At 36.7% G+C, this 26,322-nt stretch overlaps 2 protein-coding genes across 9 annotated transcripts in view; one reads left to right on the top strand and one right to left on the bottom strand.

Moving 5' to 3' along the window:
* Positions 1 to 15,084, bottom strand: part of WDY (WD repeat-containing protein WDY) — a 41,700-nt gene extending 26,616 nt beyond the window's left edge. For 2 of the 5 annotated variants that reach the window (XM_071586010.1, XM_071586014.1), the window contains exons 1-3: positions 14,929 to 15,084; positions 5,682 to 5,873; positions 2,768 to 2,879 (exon numbers count right to left, since the gene is read on the bottom strand). In XM_071586010.1, coding sequence (XP_071442111.1) covers positions 2,768 to 2,879; positions 5,682 to 5,873; positions 14,929 to 15,084 — 460 coding nt within the window. Of the gene's footprint in view, positions 1 to 2,767; positions 2,880 to 5,681; positions 5,874 to 11,352; positions 11,458 to 14,646; positions 14,841 to 14,928 lie in introns of those variants that run through there. The other 3 variants (XM_071586011.1, XM_071586013.1, XM_071586015.1) reach the window with 3 other exon arrangements.
* Positions 15,085 to 15,099: 15 nt separating this feature from the next.
* The window catches only part of Pfk (ATP-dependent 6-phosphofructokinase), a 42,994-nt gene continuing 31,771 nt past the window's right edge, over positions 15,100 to 26,322 (top strand). For 3 of the 4 annotated variants that reach the window (XM_071586018.1, XM_071586017.1, XM_071586016.1), the window contains exons 1-5: positions 15,100 to 15,241; positions 20,998 to 21,115; positions 21,271 to 21,422; positions 22,914 to 23,103; positions 25,199 to 25,409. In XM_071586018.1, the coding sequence (XP_071442119.1) occupies positions 15,212 to 15,241; positions 20,998 to 21,115; positions 21,271 to 21,422; positions 22,914 to 23,103; positions 25,199 to 25,409 (701 nt within the window). In that variant the 5' untranslated portion in view covers positions 15,100 to 15,211. Of the gene's footprint in view, positions 15,242 to 20,745; positions 20,899 to 20,997; positions 21,116 to 21,270; positions 21,423 to 22,913; positions 23,104 to 25,198; positions 25,410 to 26,322 lie in introns of those variants that run through there. The other variant, XM_071586019.1, reaches the window with a different exon arrangement.

The raw sequence follows: 26,322 nt of genomic DNA, 5'->3' as shown, positions 1-26,322 counted from the left end.
GATAGATTATGGACTACTGCCCCACGAAATGATTTGGAGCTTGTGCAAAGACAATTATTACACATCAGTGAATGAGGAATGGACAGTCTCAGCTCCAGAGTAAATATTAGGTCACCAATAGTACCTGAGTGAGGAACTTCTGCCTCAAGCCTTTTTTTACTGGTTGGAGTCGTTAAGTGGGGAAAGATACAATGTGAGGACTAAAGATGGGCGCACATCAGAGAATAAAATAACATCATTAAATATAGACACATGCAAAGTGAAGAAAATTTGCGGCAACAAAATCACTAACTGAATATGGTAGTGGCAAAGACCCTCAAAGTAACAAATAATGCTGCTGGCAGAGCTGTTGAGCTAATGCAGGATTTTCATGTAAAGTCCATTAATGATAAAGACAAAAACAAGATGAATTCAAGATGGTAAGCTAGTTCTAATAAAACTATCCATCAATTAGCAAAGTATCTGGAATAGCTCACACTTAAACTATGTACAGGAAGAGAAATATTATGTATATGTATCCTCACCTAAGATTGTGAGTGTTTTAATATGTGTGAATCATGTCTAGAAATAAATAGCATTCAAGGCAATAGATGATAAAACACCTATTTTAAGACACTATTGATCTGGCTTACAAATGGATTCTAGAGAACATACAGGGACAGCGTTGGCACCTGGTGTTTAGCCAGGAACTCACAGACTCGTAGCGCATTGTTGTGATGGAATTGCCAGATAGCGGAGATGTCTTTTCTTGTCCTGATGACCCTTTTTTGGAGTCTTTCCAGCACATCCACATAGTAGGTGGCATTAATTGCCTGCCCTTGATGAACAAACTCCTTATGGACCACTCCTTTTCTGTCAAAAAAGACAATGAGCATTGTTTTCACTTTTGATTTGCCCATTCCAGCCTTTTTGGGCTTGGGGGACTGGTCGGTGTGCCAGTCAGAGCTTTGGCGTTTTGTTTCTGGGTCGTCAAAAACCCAGGTTTCATCATCGGTGATGAACTTGTCCAAATAATCAGGTTCATTTAAATGCATTGGAAAAGTTCACTTGAAATTTCCACTTGGTTGGTCTTTCGTGACATGGTCGACGCACAGAGGTTTACAATAAGTGACATCCTGCTACTTCCACAGCTTGAAGAGTATTGAGACCGGTTTTGCGGCAAAGCTTAGCGTCCCCTCCACCTACTCGAAGTGGTTCGATCCCACTCTGACCAAAAGGAGCGGCACTGGAAATTCAATTGCATTACTTTTGGAACGAACCCTTTAGTGTGGTGCACCATCTGATTGGAAGCAGATCCATGAGTTCATCTATCTCTTCCAGGTATGCTATTCTAAGGGAAAATATAATAATTCATCAACCACAGGTGGATATGTTTGTATTGAATCCATTCTTTTTTAAGTCATTTTTACATTAATTGGCAACCAACAAGGGGGTGTTGTGCTCTCACCAATGACAACACTTAGTTTGGGACCACCCCAAGAGGATCTTTGCTGTTGGCCATACCTGAGAAAATTATCTCATATGCTGTCAACCACTCAAAATAAAAATGATAGTACATGCTACCATGAAAATCACATATGATCACCCACATGTTTTTCATTACAGTATGTGTAGTCGCTCTGGTGAATTAATTATGTTCACAATGGGAGGAGCAAAGAGAGATTAGTTCATCCAACTTTGATCTTGAAGACAGTGTTGATGATGTACAACTCAATGATTCAACAGCACTTACCAATGTTTTTTAATGCATAGAAAACATTCTAGTAAAGTTTAATGCCCTCTGATTGAAGAATTACCATTCAAAAGTTAGAAATTTTGTGGAGGAAATGGTTAGAGAGACATGGGAAGGACTGGGGATAAGAATGAAAGTGTGTGGGCAATTCATTAAATCAGGTTTGTGGTTGGTCAAGCTTTAGTTTGCTAATCAGCAAATGGCTTGCAAACATTGCTGAGTACATTTGAAAGTTAGTGCAATAGGTAAGGGATGAGAAGAAATGTAAACAAAACAAAGGTTAAACAGGTTTCAAGAAAGAAATAAGCGAAATTAAATATTAAAATAGGAATTGATATGTCTGAGCAAGTAGAACAGTTTACCAATCTTGAAAGTGTTTTGGATCAAAATGGTCAAAGAAGTATGGTACTAAGAAGATTTGCCCTGCACAAAGAAGCTAGTACAAGGGGGAAGGAATGGATGACAGGGACTTTGAGGGATGTTAAGAAAAGGCTTGTCAAATTTTTTATGTAGAGTATGATTTTGTATGTTGTGGAAAAATGATCATTGAAGCAGGATGATAGGCATAGATTGGAGGCTTTTGAAGTGTAAGTGTGGAGGAGGATGGCTAAAAATTAAATGGGCAGAAAGGAAAACAAGCAAGGAATAGATAGGCATGATGGGGTAAGAGGAGATCATTGGGAGAAATACTAAGGAGACAGGAAAAATGGACGCAGATAATTTTGATTGGCAATGGGATGTTGAAGACTTTGATGGAGGGGCAAATGTTGAGTAAGTGAGGAAGAGGTAGGAATAGGGTAGGCAAGTTGGATGGAATGAAAGGAGGAAGGAAGAATACAGTATTTGAAGAAAAGTTTAGGGTACTATCGTAGGTTATGTTTTGTTAGGAGAGCCAAGGGAATATATTGTAGTACCATTGTATAGTCTGTGTCTATCCAAACCTACCTTAACTGGGTTAATACCAGATAATGATATACCTGGCTAAAACTACTTCCACAACAATAAAAAAGCTTTCCAGAGTTTTATAATACATACTTGATTTACAATAGCATGTTTTTTCATGCTCAAATGATGGCGACCAGAAATTAATGGTCCCATCTTTGCTGAGGGTGACAAATCTTCCATCAGCTGATTCTGGAGTTTTATCCTGCAAAACCAATCAATATCAACCCCAGTAAATAAACAGCAACTTGATTTTAACTGATAATTAATGCAAAATATTTATATTGTCATGTATATTTTTAAAATGTAGCACTCTGCTTATAAAGCGGATAATCTTACTCTCACATAATTTAATTTAAATCATTGCTGCTTGAGGTTTTTCATTAGTCTAGATTTTACTATCTGTAAGTGCCTCTTGTATGCAGTAGATAAGTGAGTCATATCATGGATATGAACAAATATGAGATTAGATTCTCTAGTGAAAATAAGAGATATTCAAAAAATTAAAATCTAAATATTTTGGTTTGTTACTCCAAAAATATTTTTTTATTTCTTGGCATCACTGAGAAACATGGATTGTTGTAATTATCCTGCTACACATTTTTTTTAAGTTAATGATACCCCTATCAATTCTAATTGAACATATCCATCATCATCATGGGTTATGGGTCAAGAATTGGTGAGCTCATCAACCTAGCCTGTCATCTGCCAATTCCTTCATTTCCTCATATCTCTTTGCACTAACACATTTTATCTGCTTTTCTCATTATTTAACTTGGCCTTCCTCAGCCTATTTGTTTCTTCTCATTATTTTTCTTTTAAATATGGTCAACAGTAAACTATATTGCCTCAGGATCTGACCTATTCATTTCTCTTTACTTCTCATGTCTTCTTAATCCTTTTCATTGAGAACTCACCCTTCAGAGTTGGTACTTAATTCACTGAATAAATAAACTAGGTATTTTTTCATGCAAAAAATGTTTTTTTTTAAATACCAAGTTCATTTATCCAGTGATCATGAGTTTCCACAAAGAAGGGCCTCAAACCATCAAATTAGGTACTTCATTTGTTACCCTGTCCATTCATTTCATTTTTATCATTCTTTGGTGCTTTAATATCCTTCATATTCTATCTTCTTTTTTCTTCTGATTCTATGTCTATATCCCATTTTCATGAAAAGTACACTTCGTGTATAAGTTCTTATTAATTGGTTTCTCATATCTATACTAGGATTGCTTGCCATTAGAAGTTGTTTCTTTTTCCAGAAAACCCACTTTACCATTTTTAAAAACCTACTTCCCTATTCTGCTTACTCTATCCCAAATGTTTCTTCTCTTGAATGATTGAGATAGAAACTTAATTTTTATTTGTTGTTCTTAAGACTTCTCCACATAATCAATGCCCACAGTTATACATTTTCCAATATTTCTTGACATTTGAAATGCCATAATTGTAGAACTTGGCAGATTGTGTCGAAAATCATTGTTCTACCTCTTGAATGATGTAATTTGTGTTGCTAAATCTCTGACTCCGTAATGGTTTTTTCAGCTCTGGGAATTAAAAAAAGTTACTTGGGGCGAGATTGGGAGAATAGGGCAGATGCGGCAAATTTTCAAAGCCAAAAATAGCTTTGATTACTCAACCACACCTCGAAATGAGTGAGCAGGTGCATTTTCAGCAAGAAGAGAGATGCATTTGGTGATCATACTTCATTGTTTCTTTTCTTGAGCATCATGAAACTTGTTCAGCGGTGAGCAGTAATTGGCACTAGTTATGGTTGAACCCTTTTCCATGTAGTGTGTTTAGATAACTCCTCAACAATCCCAAAAAACAAGCAGGATGACCTTCCCTGCAGACTTCTACACCTGAGGGAGGTGAGTTACTGTGCTCTCCATCTTCGCTAATCTCTTTGATCTCCGGACCATATTGGTAGGTCTAAGGTTCATCCATTGTTACCAGGCTACCAAAAATGCTCTTTGTCTTGCTCCAAAAGATTCAACATCTCCCTTGACAGGTCGTGCTGTGTTTGCTTCCAAAAAGGAGTCATAGAACCCAGAGAGCTGAGACCTTTGACATGCGTAGTCATTCATGAATAATTTTTCCACACACTGCCATAGCTAAGGTCAGCCTCATTCATGAATTTTGATGGCTGCTCTTCACAGTAAAATCCCTCTACTCTCTTCAATGTGGCAGTATCATATATGAGTGATGTTCTTTCAATTCTTGGATCATCTGTGAGGGGTATGTGGCCAGTTTGGAAATTCTTTTTCTAACTCACAATTATGTCATATAATGGGCCATTATTTCCATTAAACCCATCATTTCATCATGGATTTGCCAAGCACTGTAGCCTTTCAAATGAAGGAATTTAATCACACCACAAGCCTCTTCTTTTCTTTTCCATCTAATCCATTCTGTGAGTTACTTACATCTAACCTATGGCTTCCTGGAACAAAACAAATCAACATTAATAGCTGTAATTTACAACATTATGTACATAAAGATCAATGAATATGCAAAATAAATGTTATCTATATATCTTGTATGTTTCTTAGTAATAATCAAAACTTTATGATACCTCCTCTTATTCCGGAAATGTCTATGAGAGGTTTCCTTAGCAAAGATTAGGATTTTGAAGCTTGGTTGGTCATAAGTTTGTTTGTAGAGCACGGTCATATTCTATACAGCAAAATGTTAATTTTGCAAATGATTTTGCCATTTCCCCAGAGTCTAGAGATTTTTTGTAGCCACTAATTGAGTTGAACTGTACTTTGCTGTTTGTTGTTAATATGTTTTGTTTAACTTATCATCTTTGGTAGGTACTCACCTATTTGCTTCAACTTCATCCAACTCAAGAGCATTTTCAGTGAGTTGAAAGAAAAATTCCTAATATGCTTAAATATTCATTAAAAATTTTATGATATGGATTCATATCCAAATTGTCAATTCCATGGAGAGTTTAGTTAACTGAGAATAATTGCTTCAGAAGTCCCAAAATCATACCTACCTGTTTAACTGCTGGAAAAAACAGTATTCTTGTAATAGGATGCCTATGCCCAGAAGATTGAAAAAGAGGTGGGTGATTTATAGGAGGTTGTCGCATTTCTTTGGTTAATACTGCGTCCTCTCCATGGAGTTCAATTATCATTCGTGAAACAAATTCATCCCAATCAACTGCACTATTCCTTTTTTCATCCATCTGTAAATATGAATGAAATAATAGAAGACATTTTATTCATTAACTATGTAAAGTCCCCCAAACAGAACAATCATGGGGTAGACATTGGTGATCTTTTGCTTCCTCTTCTGAAACACTAGCCCAGACCGTTAAACTAAGAAAGCCATAACAGAATGGTCTACTGCAAAGTTGCGAGTATTGCAGCGGTTTCCCTTACTCAGAATGCCTGTGTTCAAAATCCAAACTACACAGACTCCCAGGAATTTGGTCACAATTGTTCCAATCCCTTTCCACCCCATTATCACCATTTGCTCAAGACACCTTCAAAATTACATATTCCAAAACTCGGTCACTCTTTCTGAATGGGAATGTTGAAGGATCAAAGTAAAGATTTACTTGTAAGCCTGGGAAAAAAGGCTTAACAAGGCAATTCAGGCATGAAAGTATCCTATATTTGCTAAGAAATTTCTGGAAAAGGCTCATATCAACTGTTTGTCTCTGGTGCTTAGACCACACTTAGCATAGACTGATTGCATATGAGGTAGGTGGTTACAGGGTGAGAAAACCATAACTGCATTGATATGAATTCAAATGCAAGGTGACCCAAGATGTTAACAGCTTATCCGAGGTTTCTCGTATTACCTAGAATTTTTTTAAGGGTATTTATTTAACAGCTTACTGTAATTATTCATCCTTTAATCAGGAATTTAGCACTTGTAATTATTATAATATTTAACCTATATTTCTATGAGTACTTTTGGGCAAAGAAAAAAATTTCTCTAGTCCTTGAGTATATACTTGTATAAAGAAGCAGGCAATGGAGCAGTAGAGATAGAGAAATGGCATGAATCATTTGACATAAATGTCTCCCCACAACTCATTTCCGAAATTCATTTTGGGTATTATAAAAATTTTCCAAATTATTACAATGATATTTCAAATCAAGAAGTGAAGAGTGAAATTGAATATAGCAAAAATCAATATAATATTCCTTAGTAAATATAATTTTACTCATTCAAATATACTATGTTCATGCAATGTAACAAGTAAGTTACCCAAGAGAATGAATATTTTGTATGAAAAAACAAAAGAGCAATATGTTAGCTCAATCCATTTATTCCATGATTGTACTTGAGCTTTGAATTATTGCTTTGCTGTTTGAAAATAGTTATTTTATCTTTCAATTCCTAACCTCTTTGGTCATCCCATGAAGCAACTACAATAAGGATATCTTGACCCTTTTACAGTGCTTTTCTTTTTAAACTACATTATAAAAAAATACCTTTTCAAAAAAATCAGCATTTTTTTATTACATTGGGACAGATTAACTTTGATACACAACTTCTATATGCATGTGTTACTCAATGGCATACTTTAAATTTAGAGAGATATTCCAAATTGACAATAGAACAAACTGGTGATACTCAGTACACATGCACACAAACCATTAGCTTTGCATCATCATGACTGACAAGGTGTCCCTAAGCAGACATACGTATCATCTTGTCTTGATAAAGGTTCATGAGAGAAACAGAGCAATGTGATAGGCAGAGTGCCACCACCACCACCCCTGCCTCATCCCTTCCATCTTCAGGGCACTGATGTCATCACCATTCTACCATGGAAGCTTGCTATTATTATTGAAGAAATAGGGGTAAAAAAGTGTTTGCGGAGATATTTTACCTCTAGAAATAGTTTTGAATATATCCTTGCACTAGATGACTGATTCAATGGCACTTTGTTCACATCAGTAAGTTGGTGGCAACAAGAAGTTAAGCATCACCATCATGATTTTGGGCCATTGAAATTTTGATTGTATTCATTTTTAATGTCCACGAAGGTTGAAATTCATATGGAAACTAAAGATTTGGATAATTGCAGTAGACCTTTACAGGGTAATAGACTTACATAAGGGGATAAAGAAACATCAACTGTCCTATGTGGCATTCCTTGATCTGGAATGAGCTTTTGACAGTGTGAACTGGAATGTGATGTCATATATCCTAAAGGAAATTGAAATGAGCTATGACGACAGGAGATAGGTACATTCTCTATGTAGAGAGCAGGCACCAGTGATCGGATGAAATGAAAGGGGAGTAAAAGTTAAAATAAAGGAGTAAGACAAGGTTTCTCATTTTTACCATTGATATTTTAATGTGTGTATTGAGTAGACAGCTAAGGAAATCTAGGAAAAGATAAGACATGTTGCATGAACTCAAGGAGAAAGGATATGTACACTACAATTTGCAAGCATCATAACTTTGAATACTTGCAGAGAAAAATAAGACCATGTAAGGATATTAGCCAGTATAGAGAAGGGGGTGAAAAAGTGTAGCCTCAAGATTAAAACTAACGTAATGGTCTGCAAATGGTGAAAAATGCAAATGGTCGGAAAATGTGAACAAAGTTCTACCTATGGAATTCTTTCTATGAAAATAAATTTGATCATAGTTTCTTATACGCTATTAATTTAAATCTGATTCAAATGTGTGCATGGGATGGTTAAAAAACCGGACTTATGATGTGGTGTTCGGGGTATGCTGCAGGCCTCTGTGGAGGCTTGGTGTGGGACTTGGACTATCAGTCTGCCGACCGAGGTCGTCACGTTTTGTCCTTAACCAAGCTAGTGAATATGAATGGCGACGTACATTTGACAATTTTTGCAATGACAGATATGCGGGAACAGTGGACAGCTATTGAATTTTGTTTTCTGTTGGAAAAGTCTGGTACTCAAATTGCCGAAATTATGCAAAAAGCTAACTAAGATGGAACTATGAAGATAACGCGAGTATTTTAGTGGTTTCCCCGTTTCAAAAAAGATGTAATGCCGTTTGAAGACCATCCTTCCTTAAGACGTTCCTCAGTCTCAAAATAGATGAGAACATCTTGAGAAGTCCTAGAGTGGTGATGGAGGACCGACGGAGAACTATCGGCGTGCTATTGTTTGGAGCTACGCATATTGTTTGATTTATTGGAGAGAAGGGGAGTGTTAGTGGAATGTGCATCGGCTTCTCACAGATGGAGGAAAATTGGTCCGTTCAAATGCGTGACTTGAATTGAAAGATCAGTAGGAAATTGTCCCAAACTTTCTTTCCAAAGTCGTTACAGGCGATGAAAGCAGGTGCTACGGGTATGACTCCGAAACGAAATGGCAATTTAGTCTGTGGATGTCTGTTGTTTCACCTCAACCCAAGAAAGCACAGCTAGTGAAACAAACATCAAGACAATGCTTTTTGGTTTTTCCCCGACATTTGATTTTCCTTTTCTGAATTATTGTAATTGTGTATGATATTCCATAAATTAAAAAATCATGAATACTAAACCTCTTCGAACCTTGTGCATTGCTTTTATTTAATTTTTCGCTGTATTGACACATTTTCCCTATCAAAATGCTATCCTGAGTACTCAGTGCAAAATTATAAATGATCTCAACCATAAAACGCTGATTGTCAATTTAGATTAGTTTGGCTCGAACCAGATATTATGTAGTTCAAATATGAGTTAATGAGTTCGAATATGGCCGAGGATATCGCGTGATAAATCGAAGTAAAAGAAGATAAGTTGCACATTATTTCAGTTTTTCTCTACAGATTACCCAGCATTGAAAGTTCTCTTAACAGTAGGAGGTCTCCGGAGACCCGAGAAATAAATTTTCGAAAATAATTCTGTCAATTCTTTTTGCTGTAATTGATACTTCACGTATTCCTAGAGAATCCTATTTGTAGTTTAAAATCTACAACAAACGTGTACCTCAATTTAAATAATAGGAATCACCGGACTTGATAGCACTGAGGGTCTTCGGGGATCCGGCTCCGTATTCTACGCATTGTAACTTTTATCGCTATTATGACGGGCCAGTTCATGATGCAGACAAAGTCAGCTCGCCACTAAAATGTATTGTAGTTGTTCTCGAAGTCTAGACGCCTCGATAGCAAGGGAGATCGAGATGGCGCGGGGGCTTACGTACTGTCTTCCCACCCTGAGGGCGCGGGTTCAAATCCCGGCGGTGTTGAATATTTTTCAGAGGTATCTCGATCCCTACTTGAGGTGCTTTTTGGAGGGCACTTTGAGTGAGTACGCCGTCCGTCGGATGGGACGTTAAACGGCGGACCCCTTGGCGCCTTTCGTAAAGAGTAGGCTAATGACGACGCCGGGTTTCTCTCCACCCTTCATCCTTTCCTGTCCATCCCCTATGGCGCAAATGACCTTAGCTGTCGGTCGCCTCCCCTAAAAATTACTACTACTCGATATCCAGTTGTATCGTTGTGTCTCGGCCATTCACATCGTTTTTTTCCTCCCGGATCTTATTTAAATATAATTTTTTACTGTTTGTGGCCCTAGTTATTCTGAAATGAGAGATAGAATATTTACAAGTGAAAAAGAAATTTTTGCCTACTTTTTCCGTCAAGAAATGGAAGAAAAAGCTTTTGAGGATTTTGGAAGCAATCATGATGGAAGTGATTAAGGACCAGATAATGTCGAAATTGAAGTGGGTGACACGGAGGACGAATTCGACTTGGATGTGATCTCTGCATGTGAAAGGTATGCATATGTGACCGTGGGCCGAAAGGAAGAAGTAAGGCTTTGGAGGTACGTTGCCTTGTTTGTAACTTGCAAGAACTAGACCCGAAAAATTTGTTCTTAATATTAGTAGAGTAAATGGCTCGCCATGATAGGAAAGTGAGCGTAAACTATAAACGTCCCAATGTAGTGTGGATTTCTCGGAAACCCCCACTAACGATTATCTTTCCCAAGGAGGAGTACACCCCAGCATACCAGACAATGTATGGTGATGTAGGGTGGGTTTCTCGGAAACCCCCACTAATGATCCGCGCTATTTCGATGCCTTATAAAGCGAGATGATCCTGGATCAGCGACCATTCCCTTCCCCATTCCTCTCCTGATACACCCTGCCTCCTGGGTCCGTCGATCGAGCCTACGACCACACCAATAGCACGACCCTTGTCCTTCACCTTTCCCGACGTCCCGTGCCGCCTCCGAGTCCGTCGGTCGAACCTACGATCACACCAGAGATGCCCAGTCTGGCCCCACTCCCTCATCCCTACTCCCGGGTGCCTGAACTTCATTGTTTGAAAAGGGTTTAATAAAGACTCATAAACCGAATACGACTCTCTCATTCTTTTCAACGCTCCCACCAATGTTGTCGCGGCCGCCAACCATGCGACACCATGTCCCTTATCCCCACATCCCACAATATTAATATAACAACATTTACTCCCTACTCTATAGCTCTGAAGCCATAATTGATCACATTACTTTCCATATTAGGCCGAGGAGTTCAATCCTTCATTTGGCTATGTAATTACATGCCAAAGATGGGTGAAGACGCAATTCATAATTGATTAGGACCTTGTCAAGAAAGCTCACGCTCTTATTCCTTCGTCTCCAATGCAGCGAATAACAAAGAAATAATTCTTGGTAAATCGCAAGGATTTGAGAAATTTCTTTTATCTAAGTGTGATCACAATGCAACACTTACCCTCATGAAAAATATATTATACTCATCATCCGGGAAAGGCGTCTTCATTATCTTTTCAATAACTTCTTTAAACTGTGCTTTGGTCATGATATTATTTTTACTGTTCTGAAAATCAAACAGGTTTAATTAACCACGAGGTACTATGTGTTTTGTGAAATTTAATCAATAATAATGCTATAGTTTCAAACTATAATCAGAAAGAAACAGAAAAACTCAGGTTCTTAATCAGTATGTAAACCCTATTTTCATTTTCGTCCGTGGTATTTATATTTTAAAACACAGTCTCATGTTTGACTCCCAACCTGAAAGGCATCGTGTATTTTCTTAATTTCTTCTATCCCCAAATCCATTAACTTTATGTTCCTAGAGTGTTTGGTCCTTTCAGTTTCGCCGAGTTCATCTTCAGCGTTCGGAATGATGCTGTATTTATGGAATGCATATTATCGCCATTAACTAAAATAAATCACAATACGAAAATTATTTTTTATACTAAATTTTAACCTCATCATCGTCATGTGGCGATAGACTATTTCCTATTCGTTTGCATATGTAAGGTCTGATCAATATGGATGATAACTATAAAAGATAATTCATTCATGTAAAAGATAATATATTACTTCCGGAAGTCATCGAGATAATTGACTTGTTTGTTTTCGGGGTAACTATGACAAAATAATCAATCAATCATGTGGTAGTTTTTTTATGTACCTTGTTCCACCTTTTGTGAAAATTACTAATTAGCATTCAACACTGATCTTCAAGAGCTGTCGCACTTTCATCGAAATACGCTGAAGAAGTGAATTTCATTCGGCCGTCATATGCAGCTGACTTCCGCCATGACGCAAATGGTAAGGGCTGTAGAAGTACTTATATCTCCTCTCATTTCCTCTTGCGGCTTGTCTTGGCGTCGTGTCATTTTTTGCCTAAAGATACCACAGGCGATTAAGGATTTGAGCATGTATCCTTCAAATGAAGCCTGTTCATAAATTGTGTCTCTCCCTGAGAAAGATGGTTAGGGTCAGGTGAGGTTAAATTTGAGGAGGTTTTGGTGACGTGAAAATACTTTGGTTGTGTGTTTACGTAAAGGCGTCTACTCACGTTTATGGCCGCGGGTAGCAGACGGTATCGTTACCCGTCCACTTGTCCGGCTTCGTCCGATTTCAATAAATACACCTCCGACCTAAACCTCTTTTACTCATTTGAATAACTTTTCCTGTTTCGAAACAATTCCACTAACAATCAGAGCGAATGAATGAATGAAGGGATAGGAATCATTATTTGTCACAACAGTCAGTGTTTTGATATTTATAGAAGAATTATTGATGACGGTTGTGATAAATTTCTAAATTCTGCTTGTAAGAAACAAAGTTATATAGAAGAAGGGCATTTATTGGATAAAGTGGCTTCTCCGCAACGCTTAATATCTACAAGAGATGGCCGTTAAGGGCTTAGGGCGCTGTATCCGAAAATCACGTTAATGTCTTTAAAGGCGGCACCATTAGTTCACGCATGAAGAGTCATCATGAAAAACTAAGTGCATCTGAATTCTCCTAGCCTGGAAACCAAAGCATTTCCGTTGAGCTCGATTCGAGAATATTCTGTCTAACGATTCAGGGTTATTTGCAGCCATTACATCTTTTGCCTATACATTCTTGTAGGGTTAAAGTCTTTGCTGGCACAAATAGATACCCAAATTGAAATCTCATGTAATTGAATACAACATTTGCTGAAAAATATTTAGCCTAATAAATCCTCCGGACCCGGTGAACTACCTGCTCATATATTTAAGGATCTAGCTTCGGATCTTGCGCCGTATCTAGAAATAATATTTAAGAAGTCGCTGGTAGATCGCAAGGTTCCAAGAGGTCAGAAAACGCTAACGTAACAATTTAAAAACGGAGACAAGGAGGAACCGACCCATTTACCTCGCTTCCATTTCGTGCAAGGTTATCAAACATATAGTTGCTATGAGGGCAAAAAAAAGAAACTTTACACTTCCACAATAAACTTTATTGTGGAAGTGTAAAGTTTCTTTTATACCCTCATAATGAAGGAATTCCACAGAGTTTAACCTGAAACTGTTATATTCATATAGTTGCTAGTTCGATCGTGAGACACCTCGATAATCGGAAGTTATTAATGAAAAATCAGCACGGTTTCCGAAAAGGTAGATCCTGCGAGACACCACTTCGCTTTTTGTTCATGATATTTTTATTTTGGCAGAGAGAAATGTTCCAGTGGTGGCGATTTTTCTAGATTTTAAGAAAGCCTTCGATAAAGTACCTCATAGTAAACTACTCGAAAAACTAGTAGCATAAGGCATTGATAAAAATATCCGCGGTTGGATTAGGCTTTTTGAATGGTCGGGTACAGAGAATAGTGATAGATGGAGTTAGCTCAAATGTAGTAGAATTTACTTCATGTGTTCCCCAGGGAAGTGTTATCGGACATCTTTTATTCCTACTTAACGTTAACGTTGACACCGTAGTGGTAACATGCGTTCCTTTTTCGAAAAATGCAATGGTTTACCGTGATATCCGTGATCCTGAGGATACAACAGTTTATCAAATGACCTAATGAAACACAACGCTGGTGCGACACTTGGAAATTAGAATAAAACTTAAAAAAGTGCGTAGGCATACATTTTTGGAAAAAAGATCAATACCCCCCCGAACGCCTACTGCATTGGGAACACCGAAATGGAATGCGTAGACTTGATTAAATACGTAGGCGTTACCCTCACTCACGATCTCTCCTGGGTGAAACACGTACGGGGAATATGTGGACAAGCTAATAAAAAATTAGAATTAATTAGAAGAGTACTTGGTAAATGTGATGAAAATATCAAAAAGAAATCTTATCCGTTGTTGGTTTGGCCTCATTTAGAATATGCTGCAAGTATACGGGATCCTGACGAAGTTGGATTAATTGCCGAAATAGATCGCGAACAGCGTAGAGGAGCTAAATTTGTAAAACGTTGTTATGATAAACTAAGCAGCGTATCCAAAATATTAGAGCAGCTTGGCTGGGAATCACTCACGGAGCCAAGGTTATATTGCAGATGAAATCTCTTGCATACATTTGAAGGACGTCTCTTTAGCAGTGAGTGTAGAACAGATGGATTTAAGATATCATTTTTTCCACGAAAGATAGGGGATCAGAATAACATTGTTCGACCGCGGTAGGGTCATGTTCAGGTCAAAATTATTCTGGTGTGTATTCACCCCCTGCCATACACCCTAGCGGTGGCTTGCAGGGTACTGAAATAAATAAATAAGCAAAACAGTAACTTACTACATCAAATTGATCCTCTTTCTTATCAAGCATCTCAGTTAAAGCATTTACGAGGCACAAGCACTGACATCCCAATCTTCGCGGAAACCTGCTCTCAATTTCTTCTTGTTCGGATTTTTTAATATTATAACTTTGGATAAATATTTTATTCCAAAATCTTCAGCCTTTCAAGCCCATATCACAACTTCTCCAGCCCACTCGGCGCCAAGGACTTGGGTGTATTTTATTGATGTCAATCCAATAAACAGTAATTCAATATTGACCGTGACCGCAAGACTTTACCTTGGTGAAAGAATTCCGCTGAGCGTAGAGGCGCAGTTGTAGAGCGGATGATGTACGATAGCACATTCTTGTGAACTTGATAGCACACGCGCGTGATAAGGAATCAGAAGTGGAAGTAGAGCGGAGTGAAGTGCAGTTGCAGATTTGTTCGAGCATTGGAACTTCATAGTCTCTTTCAAAACCTCTTCGCTTTCATCTCACGAAAACGCACACAGCCGACATCGTCTGGATCTGGGAAATCGATACAGCTGCAAGTTGAACTTCAAATACGATTACCGTCAATATGGAAGAAGAAGATTATTTTCTCTCACAGGTAAAAAGTGTTTTACTTCCTAGTTTTGGGTGAACATGAAATCGGACAGTACTTTAAGACTAAGGGAGTTGTGGCGCGCCCAAAATGAGTGTCAACACGCTACATTATTGAGGACAGAATAGGTCACGGTATATCTTTCTGAGTGGCGAGATGATTTCATGTATTTAATTCTCTATCCAAACACGCTAATGCGGTCGCATTTTTTTAAACTGTTGATAAGATAATCCTTTTTTCTATTTGTCGAGCTCTTATTTGTTTAAACCTGCGTACCATTGCCAAAAATTCTTTTGGCCGTGGGCATCTTCAGTGCCTTTGGACGGACTTATACTGGTGGCATTCCCTTTCACTTACAGCGAGCAAAGAATTAACCTCGATTAACCTTTCTTCTCCCATGCTAATAAATTCATTTTAGATACCCCAAATACGAGTACATTCTACCCGACCCCTTTTATTCGTTGGCCCCGTTCTCTTCCTTGACGGGACTCGTCGTGGTAACTGGTGAGTTATGTCATGACTCACTCCTTATCTTTCTCATTCCAGTTATAAATAGGCTCGTAAAAATTTGAGTGATTGATATACATGCACTATGGTTTCAATTCCAGGAGCTCCGTTTTTTGAGGTCATAGCACGTAGAATATTGGCTTTTAAACAATCTTTTTTGGCCGTTGGATGCCTTTGGTGACCGTATTTTGGTTTGCCATCAGGTGTCTCAGGGGCCAAGCAACCCGATTTTTCACAGCATCCTAGCCGGGAACCGGCGAGCTTTGGGATATCCCGGCTCCTGACGGAGCGTTTACATATGTATGTATACAAATGTATATGTTCATGTATGTATATGCAACATAATCTCGTATGTTTCGCAATTTATGATTTCAAAGCTTCTTTGTAGTGTTCAAGATCGTACAAGTTAAGCACTGTTTCAGGTCTCTCTTAAATAGCTGATGAAACTTCGTAAATTCCATTAGCAACTTGTTATTATTTCATTCATTACTCATTGGCTAGATTGAAAACCATTTACCATGTCGAATAAAACCCAAAGAATCTGCTCACGGAAGGAATCTTGTCATTTTCTGCTCTTTTTCCATAGAACTACTCAAAAGCAATAGTCACTCTTTCTCAATGTCATGCTCCTTCCTGGCTTTTAACTCATTCCCGCCCTCAGGCCATTAAGTCTCAATCTTTACCAATTCCATCCTATTGTTTCTTTCTGTTATTGAGTGACCACGCCGTGGCTTCACTCCCTCGTCTCTGTTTCTAAAATTCCCTCTGATAGCAGTTCTTGTTAGCATAGTTTTTTTTGATTCGTCGTCTCCAGGTCTGTAATCGTGTTTCAAGCAAGATTAGTACACTCCATTTGGGCGTAATAAGGAAAGAAATTTTATTTTTATCCCAGCAGTACAACGAAAGCATGAGTGATGTATGAACGCAGCTAATTTTATTTTTCCTGCCGTGAAGAATTCAGATTTTCAATTCTTTTTTTTCCTCATTATTACTACCGCGTGTATTAGTTCAACGTACTAGAAGCAAACGACCTCCCTCCTGCAGAAATTTAGGAGTTGAGCATATTTTTAGCGTCGAGGTTTTGCCGACGCTCACTGGCCAATTCTCAAGTTTTTTGTTCCTATCAGAATTTGAAAATAGTTCCTCGACCCCATTTAGAGATCTTCAGGCTGGAATTTATTGATTATTAGCAACATAACGTTTTAACAGCATCGCTCGCCAGCGAAAGCAATGCAGAAAGAGTTTTTGCGCTACAAATAAACTATTGTCATACAACATGGCAAGGCATTTACAGGCATTTGATTATTTTTCTAATTATAGTTTTTGCTGAAAACCCGAAGGTAAAGACTAGGGCCAAACGCATTAATAAGAAGAAAACATAGAAATCATGCAACACTCAAACCTACGTAAAACCCAGAGCACTTAACAGTTAAAAAATGAATATATAGTATTCACAAAATACAATAAAATGTGTCAGCACAACTCGTAAAATAGTCAACATTGATAAATTTTGTGTACCGATAATTCGCGTTTAGTCCATCCATCAATTCTAATTTTCTAGAAATTATTTTCACTATCACGAGTTAATTTATTTTACAACAAGGTCATATTTCAGAGATTTTCGCCAAAATCTATTTGATAGGATAAGATTTCGTGTTGCCAACGTCTCGTCAACTCATTAGAATTCTATTCGCCCTTTCCGCATGGATATGGTGCCCAGTCCTTTTTCATGGCCGGCTGCCAAAATAAGGAAGCCGGTTTTCGCCACCATCCGATATGAGATTTTTGTAATCCTACTTTTGGAGCATATTGTCTGCCACTTAATATTTAAATTATTTTACTTTTTATTTTTCTTTATTTACTGTCGTTCTTCTTGCATTCTGTTTTTGTCAGTATTGGAACGATAACGGATCAGAGTAACATTGTCCGACCGCGGTAGGGTCATATTCAGATCAAAATTATTTCGTCACTTGAGTGAGAGAAACAGTTTCGATAACATGGTAAAAATCACTGTGGTTAGTAAAGCCGATGTCAATGATAATTGAAAAGTAAATCAATTCTAAATGGATAAAATTTATAAGAAAAGATCAATGAGTGAAATTGTGGTGCACTTAAATAATCAATGATAAAATTAAATGAAACATTTCCTATTAATAATCAAGAAATATCTATAACTAATTGCGAATTGTTAAGTCTAAAATCGTTCAACTCATTGAAGTAGAATGTTAAAGTTCAAGTAGGGTTAATTCCTTATTTATTTATCGGCCGTTCTTTTAGACATTCTATCTATTTCGTATGAATTTTAGGACGGCAAATTGTAATTAATACAGCTCCGCGATCAACGTAAATTAATTAGATTCAATGAATGTTCACCGGAATCAGAAAGATTAGAGAGAAACCTTAATCATCTTTTGGGCTCTTTTCATGACTTAAGTAGCAGTTCTTCGGAGGGAAACAACGAACAGCCGAGGTCATTTGCACCATTAGAGAGAAGAGGGTGTTAGTTTGGTTTTGATTTAAGTTGCACATGTCATCCTACGTTTAATTGTGATTTATTTTAGCCTCGTGCTGTAATTTAAAAGGATATGCGAGTGCATATTGACATCGTACATCAATGGATTTGACCTTCTGTTGTGGGTTTTAGACCATTATTTGTCCGTACTTGTGCCAGGTTTCAATTGTATAGATATTGTATTAGTATCTTTAAATTTCCTGATTGGCAGAAAAAGCCCATTGTCTTCATTTCCCAAGGTACATAAGTGAAAACAAAAGAACTTCATAAGTCTCTGTATCCAATCCATTCCTTTCTTATTAAGTTAAAACGAAACGGGGTTGAGTAAAAAAAATTAAATATATTGCATTGAAGGACTTACTACTATATTGTTTGTGACTGGGTATCAAATTTTAATTATTTAGCTCGTCTATAAACTTTCCGAAAAAAAGTTGGGACTGAATGAAAGGCAGGCCAGAGAGAAGGTATACATCTTGATTTATTTGCTGTTCTATTGGACTTTTATACGAAATATAGCTTAAGTATTGGAAAAAATATCTAAAAGTAAATCTCCGCGTTGACTCATGCTCTTTTATTCACGGATTTTAAAACATACGAATAATTATACGATGCCTTTAATTTCACATTTATATTCGTATTTTTCCTATTGGTCGTGGCCCAAAACAAATGGAAAAAACGTACAGAAATATACCACATTTTTCGATCCAAATATTAATATTAAGGCTAGTTTAAAAGGCCTGACTGACTCATATAGAGCAAATATTTTTGCAGAGAAATAATTCATAGAAAATCAGAAATTATGGGGCAAAAATATAAATCATTTGGCGGTGTAAACATCTGGATATTAGCGCAACAATTTCAACCTGACGCACTCGTGAGTTTGCCGACGCTTAGGGAGAATCGTCTTACTAGTGAGACTAAAATGCTCTTGTGATCATAGTGTGTAAGCTTAAGGGGGAAGGTATCACAAATTACACGCTGTTTCTGAATCTAGATTTAGTTACTAGAAATCTGCTGTCACACTTGGAGCGAAATATCCCTTCCTTCTGATACGATCATTTACCCCCAAATAGCATTCTGAAACATTCGGAAAAGATAGACTGATTGGATTTGGATGCCAATCTTAACTGTCGTCCGCTCCTTAAAATCAACCATCCCCGACCAATCGTCTTCCAGGGAACATTCCGTAGTGACGTACATGGTTATGGGATAAATGGAAACCCTTTCAGTAACTCGAAGGTCATAACCCAAACACCAAGGCAGTTTTCTCGCGAATCCATCTGGAACTAATTAAGGCCTCGTGAGTACATGTAAACCCATAGGTACCAACACGAAGGGCGAAGGTGAGGGAGCATTTTCCCATGTAGAAACTATTTTGAAGAATTATGACCTACTGCCAGCGAACTTTCACTTCTAGGTGTGAACAAAAGTATGGGTCTCACGAATTATCAGCAAGAGAGGGGCCGAATTCCGATGATAAGTCTTTCGCAACCCCTCCAGCATAATAGAGGCAGCCACAATCCCCCATGATAGTGGAATTAGGCTTCCGGTCCTCGATTATTTTTAAGGGCTTCTACTTTCGTTAGCACTTGTTTCTGTAATATCTCTACTCTAATGGATGAGCTGATACGATTGGTTCAGTGGGTACAGTGATACTTTATTTGATCGTTTTCGAATAAGAAGGACGCTCTACGCACTCTAGTCATCACCCTAAGCTTTGCGATTTTTTTTGTACAAGATTTTTCCAGGATAATACAGGCAGCACCGTAAAAAGTGTGTGAACTTCACTCGCCGTTGGACCTAGCATTAGGTGAGTCACCCATCAAACCAACCCCCTGGTTGATTACTGGTCTATTCTGGTGTAGTAATTATTTGACCATCAATAATTGTCTGATTCAGTAGATTGGGCCACCGTGATGTCAATTCATTAACATTAGCAGGTAGGAAACTAGGTCGACATTGTTTATTCTTTGCCTTGAGAACACTGATCTAGCTTTCATCAATCCTTGGGTGAATTCGTTGATAATGGAAAGGTTCTAAGTTGCTGATGATTTCTAAGCCGTCATCCTAAACTGAAATTGAAAAAAAATACATTTATTAGAAATAATAGTGTTTTTGTTGAATTTTGTAGTTTTAATGCATTAATTAATGATTACTTTGGTGTTAATTGTATTATATATACTGCGGATTTGTAACTATTTAATTACTTAATTACAAAATATCAATATTCTTCTTAGTCAATGATCAACCAATCGGTCAGTGATTTGTTGCAATTGATCAACCGACCTCAATTAATATCAAAAATGTCTAAATTTTAAAACGAATCTTTGTTAGTTATTGCTTTAGAGTCCATTGAACATAGTTTTAGTGTGGATCCTATTGAATTTCGGAAGTGGTCAAGTTATTCTATCACTTGAAATTCCCGCTTGCAAAAGTAGTGCTCTGACATTCCTGTAGGTGGCCTAACTAGTGAAACAAAAGACAACTTGGAGGTCACCTTGACCGCAAGCTTTGACTTCTGCGAGAGGTTACTTATTCGACCTCTGAAAGTTAGCACCTCCGGGAGTTGGAACTGTAGCACTTATATGTGACAAACTCCTTGAAACGATTCTATTGTTATCCCATTTACGTTCATAACTATTTTGTAAGTGTTGTTATTGTTATATTCTTCCAGTGATTAAGTTTTTGTGGTTGTACGTGACTTATTCAGCGTATTGCAACATTTGTCTCTGTTTTGATTCAGTACGCACCGAAGGTACGACCCAAATACACGATGAATGAAGAGAAGAAGCGTTTCATCGAGAGAGGATCCCACAAGGGGAAGGGGATAGCAGTGTTTACTAGTGGAGGAGATTCTCAGGGTCAGTTCAAAATGTTTCCGTATGATTCCTGTAGTTATAATGACCATTATAAGAAATATACCGAGTTTTAAGTTTTTGCATTTATTTCCTTAAGGATAAGTTTATAAAATAATCGGTGCATAAGCACTCTACAAATTCACTGTCTACTATTATAGGTATGAATGCTGCCGTCAGAGCGGTAGTTCGTATGGGAATATATTTAGGTTGCAAAGTGTACTTCATAAAAGAGGGTTACCAAGGAATGGTGGATGGAGAAGAATATATCGTTGAAGCTTCTTGGTCGTCGGTGTCCTCAATTATTCATAAGGTAAGCATATTCATTTGGTAATTTTTACATATTGGTATTTGCGTATAGGTCTTAGACACTAAAATCCCCACGGTGTACATAGGTTTCTGTATGTCCCTAAATTACTCGCGTTGCATTATTCAAGTGCACAATTGGGCTCATGTATCCTTTGGATGTCTGTCCTAGTCTATTTTGGGGCATTTTCAATTGGAATAATCAGTGAAGTAATCAGAATGGGATACGAATGCTATTTCTGTACATCCAGCCGGTCATCAAATCCATATGACCAAATGGTCCATGAAATTGTTGTCATTTGGTGCATTTTTTGAGATATCATATGTATAACCATGGAAAATTAAGGTAATGGTGTAATGAGTTTTCAATATAAGGCATGTGACATCTCGGTAAGATCTTGAAAGATATCATGCTCTTAAACATTATTAAGATCAATACCTTCTAGTAACTTCGAGGAAGGAATGCAATTTAATTGGGTCTAATGCAGTCAACAAAAATATTTTGAAATCATTAAGTCCTTGTGTCTTAGTGTATTTTGAATAAGTCTTGAAAGAATGAAAATATGGTGACCTCATGTAGTTTTCTGAGATACTGCTTAGTGTTCTGTGCACGTTCTGTCGGAGGATATAAACTATTATGCCTGATAAACCTCTTGCAATAATATTAGTACTAATAATACTTACTTAATATAAAAAAGATGTATTGGTAAATGTCTTCATTGTTTTGATTTCTCAATTCTGTTAAAATATTAGCAAACAATCAAAAAAGTAAATACATATTCCTATGTATACATTTTGTGCTTAGGAAAGATTCAAATCTTTCCTATGAAACATACATCTTAAGGGGTTAACCAGTGATGTCCAATAGGCTATTGTGTGTTACTACCATTGGTTGTCTTCCAAGAAGATTGTATTTGTACCAAATTCAATCATGTAAATGTTGTGATAAACAAGTGGCCATGTTGGCCCTGGAAGTGAAGTTTTTCTGAAAACAATTGGGTTCCTGTTTTTGTTTTTACGATATTAAAAATTATTTCAAAGGATCTGCTTATTGAAAAATAGTACAATATTATCTGGCAAAAAAATATTCTTTATTGGTACAAAAATTCACCAGCTTTTCTACATCACCCTCCAACTTATCATACTGAATGACTATGGCAACAACTCATTATCATCTTGAATTATTTGATAAGACATCAAAGTGACATTTGAATATGCAATATTCTCTACACAATGGGCATCAATGAATGGGGTGTTCTTTCAAAGTGAACTTGGTTATATTCCCTGAAAGTAATGAAATTCTGTGTATTTGTGGGAATTGGTTGGTAGTTTTATGCAAAGTGATGGTTTTCATTACTTTTTTATCTCTTCAAACATGGTACATGTATATTATGTATGATATATTGGTGTAATTTGAAGATAAAATATTGCATAATTTTTGAATTAATTGTTTGAACTAGTTTTTATGGGAATTAATCCCTCTCTTTAACTTCTACAGGGAGGAACTGTAATAGGCTCAGCTCGCTGTTCTGATTTTCGAGAGCGTGCCGGGCGCTTGAAAGCTGCCAGAAACTTGGTTAATAAAGGAATTACCAACCTGGTGGTAATAGGTGGTGATGGATCTCTAACTGGTGCTAATCTGTTCAAACTAGAATGGTCCAGCCTTCTTGATGAATTGGTCTCTCAGAGTTAGTAGTAAATTTATTTATGCTTAAAAAAATTACATTCATGCATGATTTATTTTCTCAAACAGTAGTTTCAAGAGAGAGTATGTCTCCTCCATGGGTATTTTATTAGTAGGGACATATTGAAGATTCAAATGGGATGAATTCTTTTCTCAAATTGTATTTGCTAGGGAGAGTTTTTCTCTTCAATATGTATTTCACCGAAGGACATGAATGTGTCAGTCTTGCCACATGAATTTTGAAGATTTTTTATGATTAGTGAAAGGTTGTTAGAACCCTGAGCTAAGTCTTACAGGCACAAAATTGAAAAAAAATTACAAACATTTCGCATTTTAAAGTATGTGCACACAACCCTCATTTGATGTAGTTTTGATGGATGAGTTTTTGGACTTATGTGAATGGTAGGTTTATGTTCAATAATGCTGCATTAACACTAATGATTTTTTTACACAAATGAAAAAATTTTAGAATTCTACAAACCTGTTGTTGCTGCTTTCTTATATACTGAAAACTTGTACGGATTGCTCCTGACATTAAAACATCCAGGTTTCCCCGAATTTCTGGTTACCTCAGGTTTTCAATTTACTCGCACCATCTGTATTCATGCTGTTGTGCAGTCAGCTTGTATTTACTCAGTTTTCCATGTAGCAATTTTAATTGTTGCAGAGATATAAATCTTTCCTGCCGAAATGCAGCTGAATCAAATATAATATAAAAATCTCCAGCATGCTTTAGCTACACTAGGGTAATGAAATTCCAGCATTTGGCATCAGATTCTTTGCAAATTTTGATTAAGAGGCCAGTTTTTAAACCTGTTTAATATAGCTTTTATTCATCAAACGATTTAGTCTTCCTCTTCTACCATCATGGTAATTTCTGCTACCTTTTCCTTCTCAATATCCCTTGATGAGGAAGATTACAGGACCTTGTTTAGTAAGACACTTAACCTGGAGTCTGTTTCAGTTTTTATGTTTTCTTTGAAGGTCACTCTTGCATCTGTAATAATTTTAAATTTGTAGATGACATTGAAGATAGATCAAGGGAATACAGAAACTATTGCTGAGCATGGATAGGAGGCTTGTGATCATACTTGGAAGAATATTTTTTTAAATAAAGTGCTTTTCTTTGTAATTCCAACTTATATATTCTTTGCTCAACTGCAAATCAGTAGAGGCAAGAAAGAATTAATAGTGAAGTGTTTAATAGACTTCTACTTAAGATGTGGCACAGCTGGAGATAGTAGGGAATGGAATGAAGCTGCAGATAATGTAATCTGTTTTCAATCTGTAGTCTAATTTCTGCCAATTGAGATAAGTGGATAATCATGTAGGTAGAATTGTAGATTCACCAGAGATAGAAAACAAATTACCATTACAGTTGGTTAACAGCATATCTTAATTACCTTTATGAGAAAGCTCTAGGGATAGGATACACCGTGTGTTGTAGATAATAGCATCATAACCAGATACATTTTAATGTGTTACACTGACTTTTCACTTAGGAATACTTTTATTGTCCATAATCTCCTTTATTTTGTTCAAAATTAATATTGAACTTGGAAAAAGGATTGCCTAAATTACCTCAAAAAAAGGCATCAGCACATTGAAATTGAGACTAGTGTCCCAGCAATACTTTATTGCTCATCATTTACATATTTGATTGGCCCAGTATTTAAACTTAAGAACTATTTTAGCTTTAAAATGGTTATACCTACTTCATGGAAGTGTCAAAAATTTATTTCAGGGCTTAAATGCAGAAATGTTTTTGTTAATTGTAGGCATATGTAAATTTTTTATTTTTCACCAGTGTTTTCTTACTAGCTCTGTTTTAACTGATGGCATTCTATCATGCATCTTGATTTTCTACCAAATGAAACAGGCATGTTTTTCATTTTTGAAATCTTATGTTTATGTATTGTATTTGTATTTATAATGATATATGTATGTATATAATTGAAGGCACATGCGTGAGTCTGATTTTCATGTGGTATTTTTTTGTGAATCATTAACAAGTGATTCTCTGAACTTTTAGCACATGTATGATTTCGTCAAATATAACTTAAATTCATTTCACAAATAGAATTTATTTTCAATTTTAGGTCTCATTACAAAAGAAGCTCGAGACAAATACAGCCATCTTCATATAGCAGGAATGGTAGGGTCAATTGACAATGACTTCTGTGGTACTGACATGACCATTGGCACTGACTCTGCCTTGCATCGTATCATTGAGGCTACTGATGCCATTGTGTCAACTGCATATTCTCATCAGCGTACATTCATTATGGAAGTCATGGGAAGGCACTGTGGGTAAGATGTCTACTCATCATTGTACTTTGTTTTTACATTTATGTTTATGGCACTATACTGTTTCAGTTAATTAGCTCCATATTCCATTATTTGTGGTACTTACTCTGAAACTAAAAAAAAAATAATTTAATATTCTAAAAATTAAATTTGAGATTTAGATGTGACATAAAATCATTTTTGTGTTTTCTGTTGCATAGCATGCAAAAGTAACTTTCTTTGAATTTAAATCGCATAGCAATCGTTGATAGAAATGTAATATAGCTTCATAATGGGTTGATTTTGGTATTATTTGCTGACCCACAATCAGACATCCGAATATTCAGAATTTATATATGAGATATGAGGAATGTTAACCCTCATAAATCCTTGAACATCTATGGTAAATAATATGCAGAATGGGAGATACATATTTTCATGGTTTGATTCAATTTTGAAAGCCTAAAAATCTTTTTGAGGATCATATAATGTTTATTAACATGTACCATGCACTTCATATAAAATCTGTCCTTCATTTCGAACATCAAGATGCAAAGGGAGAAAAATATTTTCTAAATTTTCTGTTAAATGTTATTATGACATCAAACTTTTTAAGATGCCAACAAAATAATTTTCACCAGAGGTCATTGCAGAAAGAGACTTATTCCAGGAAATTAAATAGAGAATGCATCCATAAGCAAAGATGGCTAGCAATTATTGTGATAAGCTGCCACCGTCCATGGTTCATTACTAATTGTGGCGTACCGCATGTGAGGAAATGTCAAATTATTTGTAGATGCTGGCCAGTTTCAGATGGTGTTTACAACTTTAAGCCTATTTAAATTTAAAATTTATGTTTTTGACAGTATGCTAAGTTTGCTAATAGTCAGGCAAAAATAAATGTGTACGAGGAGGGACCCAAAATTAACGGGAATTA

Source organism: Hetaerina americana, unplaced genomic scaffold (assembly GCF_022747635.1).
Source record: "Hetaerina americana unplaced genomic scaffold, ioHetAmer1.1.p SCAF_2, whole genome shotgun sequence".
NCBI classification, from domain to species: domain Eukaryota; kingdom Metazoa; phylum Arthropoda; class Insecta; order Odonata; family Calopterygidae; genus Hetaerina; species Hetaerina americana.
This window is presented reverse-complemented; position numbering and strand designations above follow the sequence as displayed.